This window comes from Colossoma macropomum, unplaced genomic scaffold (assembly GCF_904425465.1).
Source record: "Colossoma macropomum unplaced genomic scaffold, Colossoma_macropomum, whole genome shotgun sequence".
Classification (NCBI taxonomy): Eukaryota; Metazoa; Chordata; class Actinopteri; order Characiformes; family Serrasalmidae; genus Colossoma; species Colossoma macropomum.
Genome location: NW_023495386.1, coordinates 514,562 through 530,340, shown reverse-complemented (window position 1 = coordinate 530,340; position 15,779 = coordinate 514,562). Strand labels below are relative to the sequence as shown.

General features: G+C 38.1%; 1 protein-coding gene across 3 annotated transcripts in view; it reads right to left on the bottom strand.

The window, feature by feature from the left end:
* urb1 (URB1 ribosome biogenesis homolog) overlaps positions 1-15,779 on the bottom strand; it is a 76,092-nt gene that overhangs the window by 35,123 nt on the left and 25,190 nt on the right. For 2 of the 3 annotated variants that reach the window (XM_036562392.1, XM_036562391.1), the window contains exons 9-20: positions 12,322-12,517; positions 12,081-12,218; positions 9,084-9,257; positions 8,817-8,946; positions 8,607-8,732; positions 8,362-8,474; positions 6,476-6,595; positions 6,147-6,263; positions 5,899-6,037; positions 5,524-5,688; positions 3,340-3,539; positions 988-1,197 (exon numbers count right to left, since the gene is read on the bottom strand). In XM_036562392.1, coding sequence (XP_036418285.1) covers positions 988-1,197; positions 3,340-3,539; positions 5,524-5,688; positions 5,899-6,037; positions 6,147-6,263; positions 6,476-6,595; positions 8,362-8,474; positions 8,607-8,732; positions 8,817-8,946; positions 9,084-9,257; positions 12,081-12,218; positions 12,322-12,517 — 1,828 coding nt within the window. The remainder of the gene's footprint in view (positions 1-987; positions 1,198-3,339; positions 3,540-5,523; positions 5,689-5,898; positions 6,038-6,146; positions 6,264-6,475; positions 6,596-8,361; positions 8,475-8,606; positions 8,733-8,816; positions 8,947-9,083; positions 9,258-12,080; positions 12,219-12,321; positions 12,518-15,779) is intronic. The other variant, XM_036562393.1, reaches the window with a different exon arrangement.

Below are 15,779 nucleotides of genomic sequence, written 5' to 3'. Positions count from 1 at the left end.
AACGACAGCATGTACCACCACTCTTTCCATAACAAAATGAAATGTTGTGAAATACAAAAGCTGCTGATGAAATTGACAGACAAAAACCTGCTTGATGTGCGCACCTGAAGCAAAGAAAGTGCTGGAAAACTATACCAAAATAAAACAAATCTATAATTCAGTATCATATTACTAAAAGCAACTTGAATGACCTTAAGATTAGGCTTTTAATATTACCCAATATTATATTGCAGAATGAAAATGGTTTCTACCATGCCTTCTTCAGGTGCTGCCTACCCATACCCCGCTTCTGATTAGATCGTGTTGGCAAGCTCTTGGGTTTGAACAATAACAGTCTGGTCACCGATAAAAGGGGAAGGAACTCTGAGTTCTGAGTTTTGGTCAGAGGTTAGAGAGGCAGAGAGTGTGTAAGGAACCATGAGAGAAGTGAATTATGTGGAGAGACTGGATCTCTGGTTCAAGCTCTCTCTGTGGTCCAAGCTCGCTCTGTTATCTCTATCTATCTGTCTCTGTATCTATCTACCAGGTAATACTCAGGTAGGATTACCAGGTAATGCTCTCCCACTTTAAAGATGACAGTTTTCTTTCTCTTAGTCCTTTAAATGCAGGTCTGTGTAAGACAGAATCAAAAATCATCCTACAATATATTTAACAATATATTTAAATATGTTTTCTCAAATCACTAGTTAAACTCAAGGCTAGTGGCAAAAATGGGTAGAATTTTGTCCATATACAGAAATGTAATACATTTAGGTACATTTTATACATTTTATTACCATGTCTAAAGCAGCTATAGACCTGAAAATAAGCATTACTTGTTAAAATTTTAGTGCTGAGTGTATTATTAAATATCTGCCTGTAAATCATCAGGTAACATTTTAGTTGAAAAAGTATTCCAAAGTCCAGTTCCAGACTAGGTTTAGTTTAGCCACAGGCACTTAGTCCAACTCTAGAAACAGCAAAGATTTAGGTGAGAAGGAAGCATACCACGCTGAAAGCATCCACAAAAGATCTGAGGTACAGCAGGACTTGAGTGACAGCACCAGTGACCTGGGACAGCTGTAGGCTGGACATAGACCTTTCCAGGGCTGGCTTAAATGAGTCCCGGACGAAAGCATCAGGTCCTTCACTGTAGCACGTCTTTAGGAAGGCAGGAAAGCCCACAGCAGGTGGGGCAGCAGCAATGCAATGTGACAACTGTAACAGACAAGAAGACAGGGGCTGTATTACAGAAACTTCCTATCTTTTTGTCTTAAGATCTGACAGGTCAAGATAAGATTTTTCCCAAATTCATATTACAGAAGGCAAATCTTATCTTTATTCAGGAATCTGATCTTATCTTACAGCCTCTTACGTCAAGTCAGGAAATCTTAACTTACTTAATCAAAGTTGACAATCAACTGTCATGCCTGTTACCAAGCAACCGATCATACATGCACGGCTGAAACGCATACACGTAACCAAAACAATCAAGTTAGTTAGCCAGACAGCTAGCTACCGGTACTGGGGTAAAAAAGGTCAAACAAAACTAAAGTGCGATGTTTGCCAGAGCGTCTCCAGTTTAGTTTCCCAAGTGCTTTAGCTGACCACGTTACTGTCATTCCTTCCAATAAACAGAAACACACTCAGCTCTGTCTCCTCATCATTCACTACCATCATTGTACTATGTTATCTGACGAGTTTTCATCAACAATAACACACAAAGGTAATAAGAGGGGATGGTAAAGATCATGTCTGCAGCGTTTAAACGCTGTTTTAAAAAAAAAACCCTCATAAGTCAAAGCACCATTTTCGATGTAGATAAATGTAGCGTCATTATGCTAGTTATAGTGAACTTTGTGCCTGTCACTGCATAAAATGATAGAAACAGATGGTTAAAACAGAAGTTAAGACACCTCTGGGGTTGTCTTAAAGTTAGGACACAATTTAGGAAATTTTGTCTAGTTAAGATATTTCTGTAATGCTGTTTTCTTATCTGGAGTTAGGATAAGATTATGAACTTAAGAACTGTTGTTCTGTGATAGTGTCTGTCCTAAATTCAGTCTTAACTGAAACTGTCTTGTTGACTAAGCAGAAAAAATAAGTTTCAGACTTGAGACTTTTCTGTAATATGGCCCCAGATTCAATCTTAACCTCATAGCTATGAGGACACTGATGCCTGATGCGCGTTCTCTTTTCTTTTCTCCCTAATTTAATGTGGAAACAGCACTGTTCTGTTAATGTGGCAGCCTATTTAGGGGCACAGCCACAGGTTTCACAGGCCTACCCAATAAAATGCAGGTGGACTATGTATTATGTAACTCTTGCCATAAGAAATGCAAATTTAGGTGTTACAGAGGAACACATTATTAACAGATTCCTCTCACACTTTCAACTGTCTGTACTTAAAACGGTCTCTTGTTTCTGTGTAAAATGTTCTGCAAACCCCCTCCTGTGTACAGAACGTAGGTTTAGTTTGTAATCCAAATAAATGCTAAGTAATTTGACATGCTGAAAGTCTGATTACATGTTTGAACTGATTTTACTGCAAGCAGTTTCTACTTTTAATCCTGTCTTTCAATTTACAATGCATTTCACAAAGGAATTCCATTTGCACATGTGAAAATGACATTTTTACAAATTTTCATGTGTAAACTAAATCCCTGAGGTCATGAAAAATAAAACGGTAAAAAAAATATATAAAAGCTAGTTTTAATTAGAATTTCAGCATGTCAATTTAATTTTTAACTGTGTGGGAAAACAATTACCACATTTGAATTCATGTATACAACAAAAAATTACTATTAACTGGAAAAAGTCTTGAATCTGTACCATTGAAAAATGTAATTTTACATGCCAAAATACAATTCCAGCAATGAGTTGAATTTTAAAATGTTGTAATTCGACTTTCAAATGTTACTTTTTTCTAATATTAACAGCATTTTCTGATAAAGAAACTTTGTTTCTTGATTAAAAGTAAAAAGCATCTTTACCAAACTATTTGCTGTTATTCGCCAAGACTTATTTCATTAAAACAGCTCTTTCTGAGAATTTATTTTATTTTTTTCATTTTGTTTTCGTTTATTTCATCATAAGCATTTTGACAGCCAACTGGAGTTTCACTTGGTGTGGGTCTTGAATATTTATGACCTCATTTACACGTCAATTTTAACTGACTCTTGCCTAGGACACTATGCCACACATTTTGCTGTCACTGTAGAGTTTTATTAATCTGGCCTACTGTGATCATTATGTTACCTTAAAACTAATGTATTATATACTGCAATATACATGGCTGCTTGGCTGGTCTTTTTAAATGTTCAAAAGAATATAAGAAAAAAATTACCCAGTAAACCTTACCCATGTCTCCTCAGGCTTTTGGGGAAGCCAGTGAGAGTAGTAAAGACAGAAGGAGGCAAGACAGGAGTGAGGTGGTCTGGAGTTCTCAGCAGAGAGAAGCTCTTTATCATAGTGTTGGAGAGTCAAACACAGAGTCAGTGGATCCCTTTGACAATGAAGGACGTCGCACAGCACTGCACACGTGTAGTCACACAGTACAGCTGCAAAACAGCAGCACAACTTAGGTACTATACAACTTTATACTAGCATAATAAGTACAAATGCTTAACTGATTAAAAAAACATGTCACATAAGCCCAAAGCTGGGCACAGAATCTGCACTCACGAGAATTAAAAATACTAAATTAAAAAACAAAATTCATGTTTAATTAATCATATGTTGTTTGAAAGAACCATTAGACTGTGTCAATTAGTAAAACTATAAACCAAATTCAAAAGTTGGGACAGTGTGTGAAATGCAAATAAAAACAGAATGCAGTGATTTATAAATCCACATTTACCTGTAATTAAACAAAGCAGTGCAAGGATATGTAATGTTTTATCTAAGCAACTTCATTGCTTTTGTAAATATATGCCCATTCTGAAACTGAAACCGGCAACACGTTTGAAAAATTGGGAAAGGAGCAATTAAGACTAGAAACGCTTTTAAAAAGTTCAGAAAACTTCTTTAAATTATGTGATGAAATCATGCATCCAAAAATGGCTTGTCCTTTATGAATAAGGATGGTCGAGGCTCACCACTCATCATGCATCAGCAAATACTCAGACGGACTCCCTACTACTTCAGGGAATCCAGAAAAATCTCTGTGCGTAGAAAGCCACACCAAAAACCACAACTGCATGCTTGTAACATTCGATCTTTCAGATTGCACAGCATTAAAAGTTTGCATGTTTCTGTGGTGGATATCACCACAGGGGCTCGGGAATACTTATACAATAATACAATCTTGTGCCAAAAAACACTAAATGTCAACAACACCCAGAAATGTCACCAACTTCTCTGGGCTTGAGCTCAGCTGAAACAGAATGATGAACAGTGGAAACATGCATTGTGGTCTGATGAATGTTTATGGAAATAATGGACATTGTGTTCTCCAGACCAAAGAAGTAAAGGACCATCCAGACTGTTAACAACTCAAAGTTCAAAAGCCATGGCATAGGTAACTTGCACATCAGTAAAGGCAACAGTAAAGGCAACACTAACGCTGAAAGATTTTTGGACCAACATATGCTGCCTTTGAGACACTTTTTAAGGACATTCATGCATATTTTAACATACTACTAAGAAACATTCTGCATGTGTTATGACAGCATGGCTGTGTAATTAGGGAGAGAAGGTGCTAGACTAGCACTCCTGCACAGACCGGTCACCTAGTCATAGTATTCGACTGCATCATTAAGTAGACCACATCGCCATGTTGGTAGGCAAGCTGTAATTCTAACCGTGCTCTATTAGAGCCTGTCTCATCACCATTACTGATGCTACAACCCTGCAGGTGGCTGAAGACCAAAAGCAAAACAGATCAGAATGAGCACAAAAAAAACATGAAAAGATATGTGGACACTTTAGATGTAGTCTCCAGAAAATGCTACAAGAAGAGCACCTACACTGGTGGACTGGATCAGTATAGCATGAATTTCTACAGAGATCATAAAATTCCAATCCATGGCATGTTACTTCATGTGACGTCGTTAAAATACTATCAACTGAAAACATTTGGTGCATTATGAAATGCAAAATACAACAAAGAAGGGACAGTATGGTTGAGCAGCTTTAACACTTGTACAACTGAAGAACAGCCAAAACCTTCAAAACTAGATTATCCGGTCCCACCTTTTTGGAAAATGTTGCAGGCATACTTTTTTGGAACAAGAATATATTTACAAAAAAAAAAGATAAAACATCAAATATCGTGTTGTTATTTTCAGTTTAATACAATGATTATAATGTACTAATCACTGTTTTCTGTTCTTATTAGCATTTCGCATATCGTCCCACTTTAAAATTGGGTTGTATTAAAGAAAAGTAGTGTACACTACAAGAGCATGCATGTTCTGGTAACTATAGCAGACATGCTTGGATAGAAAGACTGATGATTCATTTTTCATTTTTTTACTGTAACAATGTATAATAATATTTTTAAAAAGATGAAAGATAAAAAATACAAATAGTCCAGAGCACTACCTTTCTCATCTCTGAAGTTCACTAGCAGTTTGTTCCGTGCCTCCAGCACAGCTGGTACAATGGCACTGAAAGGAAATGTCTGGAGTACATCATCAGTGAGGGATGACCCAGTCTTCTCAGTGCCATTTCCCCTGTCATCCATGATAGCAAACGCACCTAATTTATCTTTAAGACAGCAGCAAGAGTCAAGACTTCTGAACTTCATGTATGCTGAAGACTGATGCTGTCTAATATCCTGAGGATTATTAAAATCATGCCAACAATCATACAAGAAACCAAGAACAAGTATTTATTGTAATGCAAAACTAGAACACCAAAAAGCATTCTGAAACTAGATCTGACCTATATTATGTGCAAATGTGTAAGATGGCTCACCGTTGATGTGAGATATAGGCAAGGTGCCTGTCCCTCTGTTCTGCCCACTCATTTCAGCCTGCAGACACACAGCCTCCTGCACCATAGCAGCAACTTTATCCACATACTCATATGGGTTACATACAACCTTCATCAAAACCTGCACACAAAATACACACAAAATCATTCTTATGAACATGTTTGATGTAGGGCGAGTGAGAGAGGTACAGTGTGGTTATTGAAAGTAATGCAGAAGTTTATTGGGGCACCTGGTCTAAAAACTGGATGGCTTCTTCCTGTTGTGATGGCTCCAAAGGGAGCAAGTGATCTACCCATAGTTCCAGCTCTCTCCAGGTATGCTCAAACACACCACTGTCTCTCAGCACCTGACAACAGAACAGCAAAACTTGCTACAGTAAACAAGCTTACACACTCATACAAACGAGCATACAAACAAAAACACTCCACATACTAAATAACCTTTACTCTTACACATCACATATCGCTATAGTAATGCACAGAGTTACAAAATTGCCATTAAGGTAGTTACACAACATCAGCTATTTCCAACCTTAACCTCAGCTCCCCTTATGCTCACCTTAAGAACAAGCTTTCTGGTTGAGGTCCTCAGTTGGCTGCTGCTACTGCTGATAAACATCTTCAATAACTGATAGAAAACAGAACCTTCCCCTCGTGCTGGCTCTGGATTGACTACACCCTTTATGTAATGAGAAACAGTTTGAAACAAGTAATCAGAGTGGAGTCAGTGAATAGAAAAAAAACAAAAAGGAGCATTTAGTCTGAGAGTCAACACAAAGGAAGACCAACATAAACCAATTAGAAAATAAAAAAATAATAATACAAAGATTAAATAAATAAAAATTAATAAAATATATAGCATGTTGTAGATATAAATATGGCAAAATCTGATGACCAAGATTGTCTCTTGTTCTGACAAAGAATATGTATTACCTGAATATATTTTATACATATATGAAAGCATACATTATCAAACTTAGAATTAGTGTATACAACCATTTACAAAGAAGATGCAAGAAGCATGTAATGCAACATATTTTCACACGTGGCTCTTTTTACTCTTTCAAGTGGTTTAAGACCACTTTTCATGCACGTCAAACGAATTTAGGCCTTTCTAACCAAATTTACAAAAGAACTCCAGAGGTGGTTCAGCATGGTTTGTCTGTGGTTTGTTTTGTGGTCCCTTTGATTGATGCATTGTGAAAACAAAACTACCCCAGACTGCTCAGTATTTTGCATTTTATTGTTTAATGAACCTCACAGCTTACCATATATACACAGCCAGAAACTTCTCACTACTCAGAAGAATGGCTGCTTTGTGATCTTGCAAAGAAACAGCAGCACTGGCTTATAAAAGCAAAAACTATGAGAGGTGATGCTAGGAACAAGATGCATTAAACCCCCCAAAAATGATAAAAAATACTGTATAATGTATCTGTGACAGGACAGCAAGTGGGGAGCCTCTACAGAAGTCAATAACGACTGGCTTGCCAATACATTGACAACAGTGGTGGAAAAAATGAACTAACAACTTACACTAGCAACTTAAGTGTTACAGGCATGGGCAACATTTGGGGGGAGCAAAGGAGTACTGCAGACATCAAGTTTAAATTACGCCATGTTCAAGGGCCTAGCTAGCAGTCTCTACTCTGCTAGCAGACAGCGACTTTCAAAACTCTGGAAGCACATGGTTGACTTGTGCACTCAAAACAACTACCAAGACCCATGTGTCCATCCTTGATCTGTTTCAGGGAAATGACATGGAAAGCCTAATCGCACTGAACAGCATTCTCAGCTCTAGAAGTTTCATTGAAACCAACCTGGCATTTGTTTATCGTCGTTATGGATTTCCCAAAGAGGCAATGAGTTCAGAGCTGTCCCGGTTCAATGCTATGCCATCAGAAGAAATCTGCTTTGACCGTGTCAATTAGCAGTGCATCATGCAAAAGGAATTTTTCTTGCTTGCATCAACTGACAACTTACATGAGAAACACTATGAGTCAAAAGAGACTGTTTGACACTGCAGTGCTGAATACTGAATGGTCCATTTGCATGAACTTGGAAAAAACAATCAGTGCATTTGATGCTGTGCCTGGAAGTCTTGTACTTCACTAAGGTAGGACATAATTTATATTTTGATAAATATAGGTTATTTGCTAAAATTAGGTTTTATACAGCTGAGATCGCTTGCACTCCCTGACATACGCCACAAATGTCACCCATGGTTACAGGTATAAAGTAGGTTTACTTTCTGAAGTGGCAGTGAGCACATATAAGATATGACAAACTCTGATCATTTGATTTTAGTAAAAATTACTGATTTATCTTCAGTAAGACTAAACATAGGTGGCAAAATAAACTCTGCTGATCACAGCAGTGATAAAAAATAAAGCAGAACCACACACTGCACCCTGTTACTACACATTTCACTGCTGGCCAACAGACCTGGAGACGGAACCAGGAGAACTTGCTTGCAGGGAGCTCCAGAGCAAGCTGCAGGATCTGGTACTGCAGAACAGGAGGGACCTCATTCCTCATTTCCTTCTCTGACACAATGCCTGCAAAGAGTCAATAAGACTGATTTGCACCTTAATACTCGGCTTGATTACAAGGTTAATAAAGCAGGTAGGGAATGAAAAGACACTGTTTCTATGGTAGAATTAACATAGAGACTCAGAGAAAAGCTTCACCTTGTAGCAGTTTGCTGAAGTCAAATTTGCTCTGGCTGATGAAGTGTGGTACAACCTTATGATACAAACGCAACACCTGCAGCAGCAGAGCCTTGAACTGGATCAGTGTTGGATCTTGCTCACCTGCTGCACATGCAAGATACTATTTTCACAGCATGAATACAGTTAAACCCACTGAAAGTAGTACATAGAAGTGCATAGTGCTGTTACCATATTCTTCAGTTTTAACCTCATCCTGTGCTTTTGATCCAGCTGCACCAGTGCTTTCCTCACCCTCCTCTTTCTCCTTCTTTGACAGTGATTGCCACATTGACACAATGGATATGACATCTGGTAAAATCTGTGGCAATAACAGAATGTAGCATTAAGACATTACCACTCTATTCTTCCCTTTAGAATGTTTTTCCTCTAAAACAGACATCAGGTCTGGGTGTACACATGTTCCTGTTTCTTTGCATGTAAAAATAATTCTCTTACTTTACTCAATGCTTCTCTGTAAAGCTGAACAAACTCCTCCATGGAAGTGGGGCTGTACGTGTCTAAACCGTCCCACGCTGGTCTCTTCAGACTGTGCTCAATATTCTTCTGAGCTCTCCTCAGGATAAACACCAGCACAGACAGGGTAGCATGCTGTCCCACCACATTGGGCAACTGTTCAACAAGAAAATTCATTTCAAATTAGTCAGGCTGCTTCCACAACCGAAACATGCAAATAATGACAGTAAAGGAGATAACTTGTCAAATTTAGGAGGAGAAACAGGCCACCTTAAATTCAGTCTCCATGTTAGTAAATCTTGATTACTTCTTGCACTCTGGCCCTGTCCATTTGTATCTGGATATTTTTGGAATGTTTTTTTGCATGTTTTGGCCTTATATCTACACAAAACATAGATTTTTGAAAACGTTCTTCAGGGTGGAGATTCATGAAAACTCCATTTTCAGTGTTTTTGTAAGGATGGGCAAAACACAACTTTTTGAAAACTCTCTCCGAAATATGACTGACGGCTTGGTGTGTTCAGCAATGTCGGGGAGATTTGGGAGTTAAAATCATGTTTATAATTGAATTTGGATTTACGTTGTTATTAAACCACAGTGCAGAGACAGAGAGAATGTAATGTTCTGCGCCCAGATCTTATAAATAGAGTATCACCACGACTGCAAATATTAAAAATACCTCATTGATTAAAAAAAAATATGACTTGACGATCATTAACCAAAGTGAGATTTGAATTAAATTCCAATTCCATCATTCTAAAAAACAGGACTGTTTGGACATTTCAGAGACAGTAGTGTGGCCGTGGCAATATAAACAAACCGACGGTTGTTTGGTGTTCTTTTGCGCTATATATACTGCACAGTGGACATGCGCACAATGTTCTTTTTGTAGTGTATGAACAACATCTACTGTCCTGGCATGCTCATGCAAGTGTTTTCGAGCTGTTTTTGCATTTATGAGGACATAGAGACTTAGAGACTTTCGAAAGCAATGCTGGTGTAAGTGAAGAAATAACAAGAAAAAACAAAGTTTTTAAAAATATTCGGACATACATAGATGAGGCCTCGGTGAATATAGAGTGGTGTTTGTGTGTGTCTATGCATTCTGCCTTTTCCTGTATCTAGCAGTGTGCAAGCCTAGTAGTATCCTTAAAAATCGTATTACTTAATGTCGATTACTTAAATAACATTAACAACAATAATAATAACAATAATAATAATAGTAATATAACTAATAAGTACTTGAATTTGTTTTTCTATTGAAAATGTTCACACAAAGTCTTTTTTTTTCCAGGAAGGAGAGTCTGCTGAGAGAGATTTCTGTTTCTGCTGCATTACCCAATCATGCATCGAGAAACATGCAATTTCAATGGTATCAGCTACCACAAATCTGGCATCATGAACTTAAGATGATCTCTACTTAACAGAAACAATTTCAAGTCCAGCAAAATAAGCTTAAACCATAGATTAATTAGATCATTATCATATACGATTACAACTGGCACAAATACCACATTAGACCTATTGTATTAGAACTGCATTAAACTTAACCCTAGCTTTGACAAGTCGCACCAGTCATGAGTAGAGATGAAACGGTAACCGGTTTCACGGTAAACCGCGGTAAAATTAATGACGGTTAGTAGTACCGTTTAAACTTTAAAGTATCGTTAAAATTACCGCGGTGTGAAAAACTCGCTTTACAGAGTCAAACAAAGGCAGAATCATCTCTCAGACGCAGCTCTGTGTGTGTGTGTGTGCGCGTGTGTAGAGGTGAAGGGGGGGGGGCAGTGTTTACTTTCTGAGAAGAGAATAACACCGTCTCAAATCACCGTGTCCCCTACATAGTGCGCTACTTTTCAAACAAACACGATCATCATTAACAAGCAGTTGAGTTTTAAATAGGGAATTTGTAACCTGTTGTTAATGTTGATTATAGATGACTTAGTCGAACATTTCACGCACTCTTTGGGTAAAGGATTTGCTATTTCATGATCTACGAAGTGCACTACACAGGGAAGATAGTGTGCTTTGAGACAGGACCTTGCGCGAGTAAACGCTGTGTGCCGCTTTTGGGAAAAGCAGAGTTTCAGAGATTAAACTTTAGGAATGTTTCTGCCACAGCTCAGATGCATGTTAATTTTAAGTTATGTTTTAGTTTTAAAATGCTTTTAGAGAAGCAGCTCAACAGGTGGAGACACACTGTGTGAGTGCTACACTGTCTGCAGCTCACAGCACGGTCATGCAATTCCTCTGTGATTTTGGCTGTTTTTCCTGGTGCACTGTGTTGATTAGGGGTACAGCGCCACAACGGCACAATAATGCTGCAGTTGCAGTTAGGACAGAAATCCCCCGAGTGCAACACTTCTTAGAAGTAATAATTTTACATTAAGACCCACCTCAGAGTTGGTGGAGATTTAATTCTCTATGCAGGGAAATCCCTAATTATTGCAACTAATAACAATAATAATAATAATAATAATAATAATTTACAACAGTAATAATAATAATAATAGTAATGGTGAAACAAATTTCAGTTTGTGTATCAGTATTTATTTATTTATTTAATTTACTTTTCAACGCTTTTGAACAATATCGCGATAATATCGATAATCGTGATAATTCTGGTCATGATAATCGTGATATGAAATTTTAATATCGTTTCATCTCTAGTCATGAGTTTGCAATGACATCTGCATTCAGTAGCTATGCCTCAATGAATTTCAGGAAGGCAGTGCGATTGGATGCATACCCCATATCTGAATATAAAAGCCAGTTAATTTTGCCTCAAGACATCTTGTCTTGTGGTTACTCAATTTGCAAAATAAATATAAATAAATATATATATAAAATAAATATGTTTGGAATTAAAACATGCCCGAGCAACATCTCTGAAAATCGAGACTAAATATTGTGCTGGATTAAACCTTGACTCTAATACTAATTCTAATTCACAATCCTAAAATGTTGCTGCTGTTTTACTTTGAGGCCTTGAGTGAAGAAGGTCTTGTTGCAAACTGGAGGCAAGGAAGTGACTAGAACCATGTTGAGCAAACGGGGAACAGGAACCATCTCTTGCAACTGGAACGCCCGGGACACTTCCGGCTGGGCATGATAAATCTATGAGAGAGAGAGAGAGAGAGAGAAATGAAAGACAACGGAAGAAAGAAAATTTAATGAGAAAAAGAGTACAAGTCCCATACCTAGCTAATGCATAACTCACCTTCTTCAGCAGTGCAATACTGTCTAGCCAGGCTCCTTTCATGCGTGGTGTGAAGGAGAATTGTGTTTCTTTGAAGTACCGGGGCAGAATATCAGGGTTACATTTCAGAATACTGACAAGCAGCTCAGCCACCAGGTCATCCTCTGCAGCCTGCCTAAGGGTCACCACAAACTGCAGTAGAACAATGTTTCCAGCTCTGAAAATATAGGACATCATTGTGACTTTAAGGATCATGAGTACTGCAATTAGAACTGTATGAAATGCTCAAAAAAATTAACATTGTCTGTCTCTGCATTTTTATAGGTTGGTAGTCCTAGTCATTTCATAATTTTTATTTCTGAGCAATAAGCCAGGAAGCTGAGAAGTTTTCTCATGCTTTTGCTTTGGCTCTCTGTGGTTTAACTCTAATTACATTACCTGTGTACAAGTTTACAGTATAAAAGAGTTCTCTCTGATTCTGTGTGCAGAAACGTAATTTGAGTGGTGCTATTATTTCCAATTTAGTTCCATTCTGCTATAATGTACCTGTGTGTGCACTGGCAAAAACTCATATCATGATAAAAACACAACTCACTGCACAGCTCTAGGCAGAAATCAAGCTGTATAATGCCTGTGTAACACTGCTGACATCATTCTACAAAGCAGTTCACAGCAGGGCTGGGACTAGGCATGTGCCGAAAAAATTTAGTATCACAATATTACCTTGCTTTTAATTTTGGTGTATGATATCACAATATTGTCCAAAAAAACACAGTATGCTTAGGAAGAAATAATAATTACAGTGCATTTATGTTTTTTTTTTTTTCAGAGGCTTCTGGACAATGAACAGTAACGCTAGCTACATTATACATCTAGCTTAATCATGCAACATGGCCTAGTAAAAAGTATGTCTTATGAGTTAGAAGTAAATAAGCTCTGAATCTTCACCAACTAAACTCAGAACAAGAATCAGCCACCTATGGTTTTAGCACAGTCCCTCCTCTGAACATCTGTTAGCTGATGTGCTAGCTAAAGATTGTTACACACCAATTGCAATTTATTCGTGAGATTTATTTGGACGACTAAATTTATTTGAGCACATTTATAACTGAAGGTATCTTGCACATGAAAATCAAATGTCATTATTTAATTGGCCCTCTGTTCTGGCCTGCAACAAAAAGTCACTCACTAGTAATGGTCAATTCTGCTGTTGAAAAGTGGAACACATCCTGCACACTGTCACAGTTTGCCCATTTTGTGAGAAGTACAAGACATTCTCATAGACTTACACATACACCTGGTCATTTTTTGCGTCTTGAGTATCAGGATTATATCTGGGTAAGGCCACATAAAAATGCAAATGCACCCAGGATGCATTTAAAACAGATACAAATCCAATCGCTCAAACCACTTCAGGAGGTGGTCTGAGACCCATTTGAGCCACGTTACAGCAAATGTTAAACAAATCCATCTCTCAAAGACACATTCAACAACTAAAACCCCTCCTAATACGACCAAAACACCTCTCCATGTAATACGTCACTGGGCATGTGATCTGTGCCTGCTAGAAAGATAAGCATGGAGGACGCACATGATTGGGGACTGGATGAAACGAAACACTTAATAGCAATATGGACAAACACAGCAACCTTCTTTAGCACGACACAGGAAAAGGCTAAAAGATAAACAATTGGTGATTGTTTACTGTATAACAGGCAGATTAGCGTAGACTGGAGATGCATTTAACTACCAAGTGTAAATACTTGTGGCTACAATCTTGTTAGAGAACGGCTGCCGTGTGTCCCTGGTCTATGCGTGAAATAGGCAGCTTTTTTAAATGCAGTGACAGTATTTTGAAGCGTCCACAATAACTGGACCGATAGCACTTTTTCCCTTCTAATAATGATACCTTATCCTTAAATATATGCCAGCAGCAACTTTCAGCGTTTTTTTCCAGCTTGGTTGAAGCAATGGGCCATAAGACCTCGCTAATGACTATGTCCGGCTGTTCCTTCTGCTCCTTCAGTAACAACCTAGACTAACATTGACCCAGACCGTAAGTGAATACACAGCGGCAAATCAGTGATTACTGAAAGAGCCTGGCTCAGCCATTCAGGTAAGGGGCTCCCATTAACGTGCTTCTTGCCACAAAATGCTGCTGTTACAGATTTGAGCCATAAGCATTTTCACTGCTTCTTATTATCCCACACCGTTGCCATGCTGTTAAGTTCTGTCTACTGGCGCAAACGCACACATCAGCACATGCGCACATCAGGAACTGCTTCAGGGTGTCAGCCATAGGTATCAGTATCCCCATTGTCGATACCGCTACTGCCTTTACTTGCCAGCATCAGTGCTGATATGGATACACTACTGGTGCAATACTTAAAATAATGTTATCTTATGTCTTTAATATTGCAGTATACCCTATGTACGGTATAACGGGACATGCCTAGCTGGGACAGAGAGCTCAGCTTTTCCCTCTGGTTGGGTGAGTGTGTGGAGAATGAAATGTGATAAGTGCTACTGGAATGTGAATAAGTGTTACAGTTTGCTCACAAATGTGAAAGGTCACCTAAGGTCAAACTGGCTCTTTATGGTGTACGACTGGACAGTTGCTCCACCACTCACATTTTCAAAATAATGATAATGATTAAAATGCATTTAGTGAAATAAGCGGTTTGACAAAGTGCAAGTGACACTGTGTCAGTTACAGACTTCTTTGCTACAGCTCAGTGTGTAGCAAAAAAGTGTCTTTACTCACAGCCAGAGTTTAGTTTTTAATGACAATGCAATAAAATTGTGGTGAGTCACTTTCAAAAATAAATTCTTCAGAAAGAAAATAAGGGTGCATGCAACGTTTATTTTCTAATACTTGGTTACACGTCCTCTTAGCTTAATAACAGCATCAATCCTGTAAGTTACACCTGTCTCTTCCTGTCCATTCTAAATAATTCTTCCAAAAACTATGTGCACATTTCAGTCATAATTTGTGTGTGAAATGTTATGAATGTTGAATGTTGTATTCCGCTAAGACATTAGGCACAAAGTGTTCTATTTGAATATGAAACACAAAGTTAGTGGAAGAGTTGGCAAAAAAGGGACGAGCTTAAAAGACTGGTGTAATTCTTACCAACTATTAGAGAACAAACGATGCATGAGACTAATATTTTGTCCACTGAGCATTATGCACTTATAGTGGTGATGTGCCCAGTGCTGCGCTAAGTATGTTAAATGTGGAGCCCTTATAACCATCTGCCCAAAAAAGGTAGCCATGTAGGGGCCCACCAAATATTTCTGTTCAGCAGCCAATAACTTCAAGGCCTGACAGAGTGACTCACAGCAGCACAACACTACCATATTTTAGCGTTTTCTTTTTCCTCCTGACTCAGCAAGGCTGCATCCTTTAGTTAAAAACAGAAAACACAAAAAATACAGTTAAACCAAAAACAATTCTTCATACTTAATTTCACTAATGA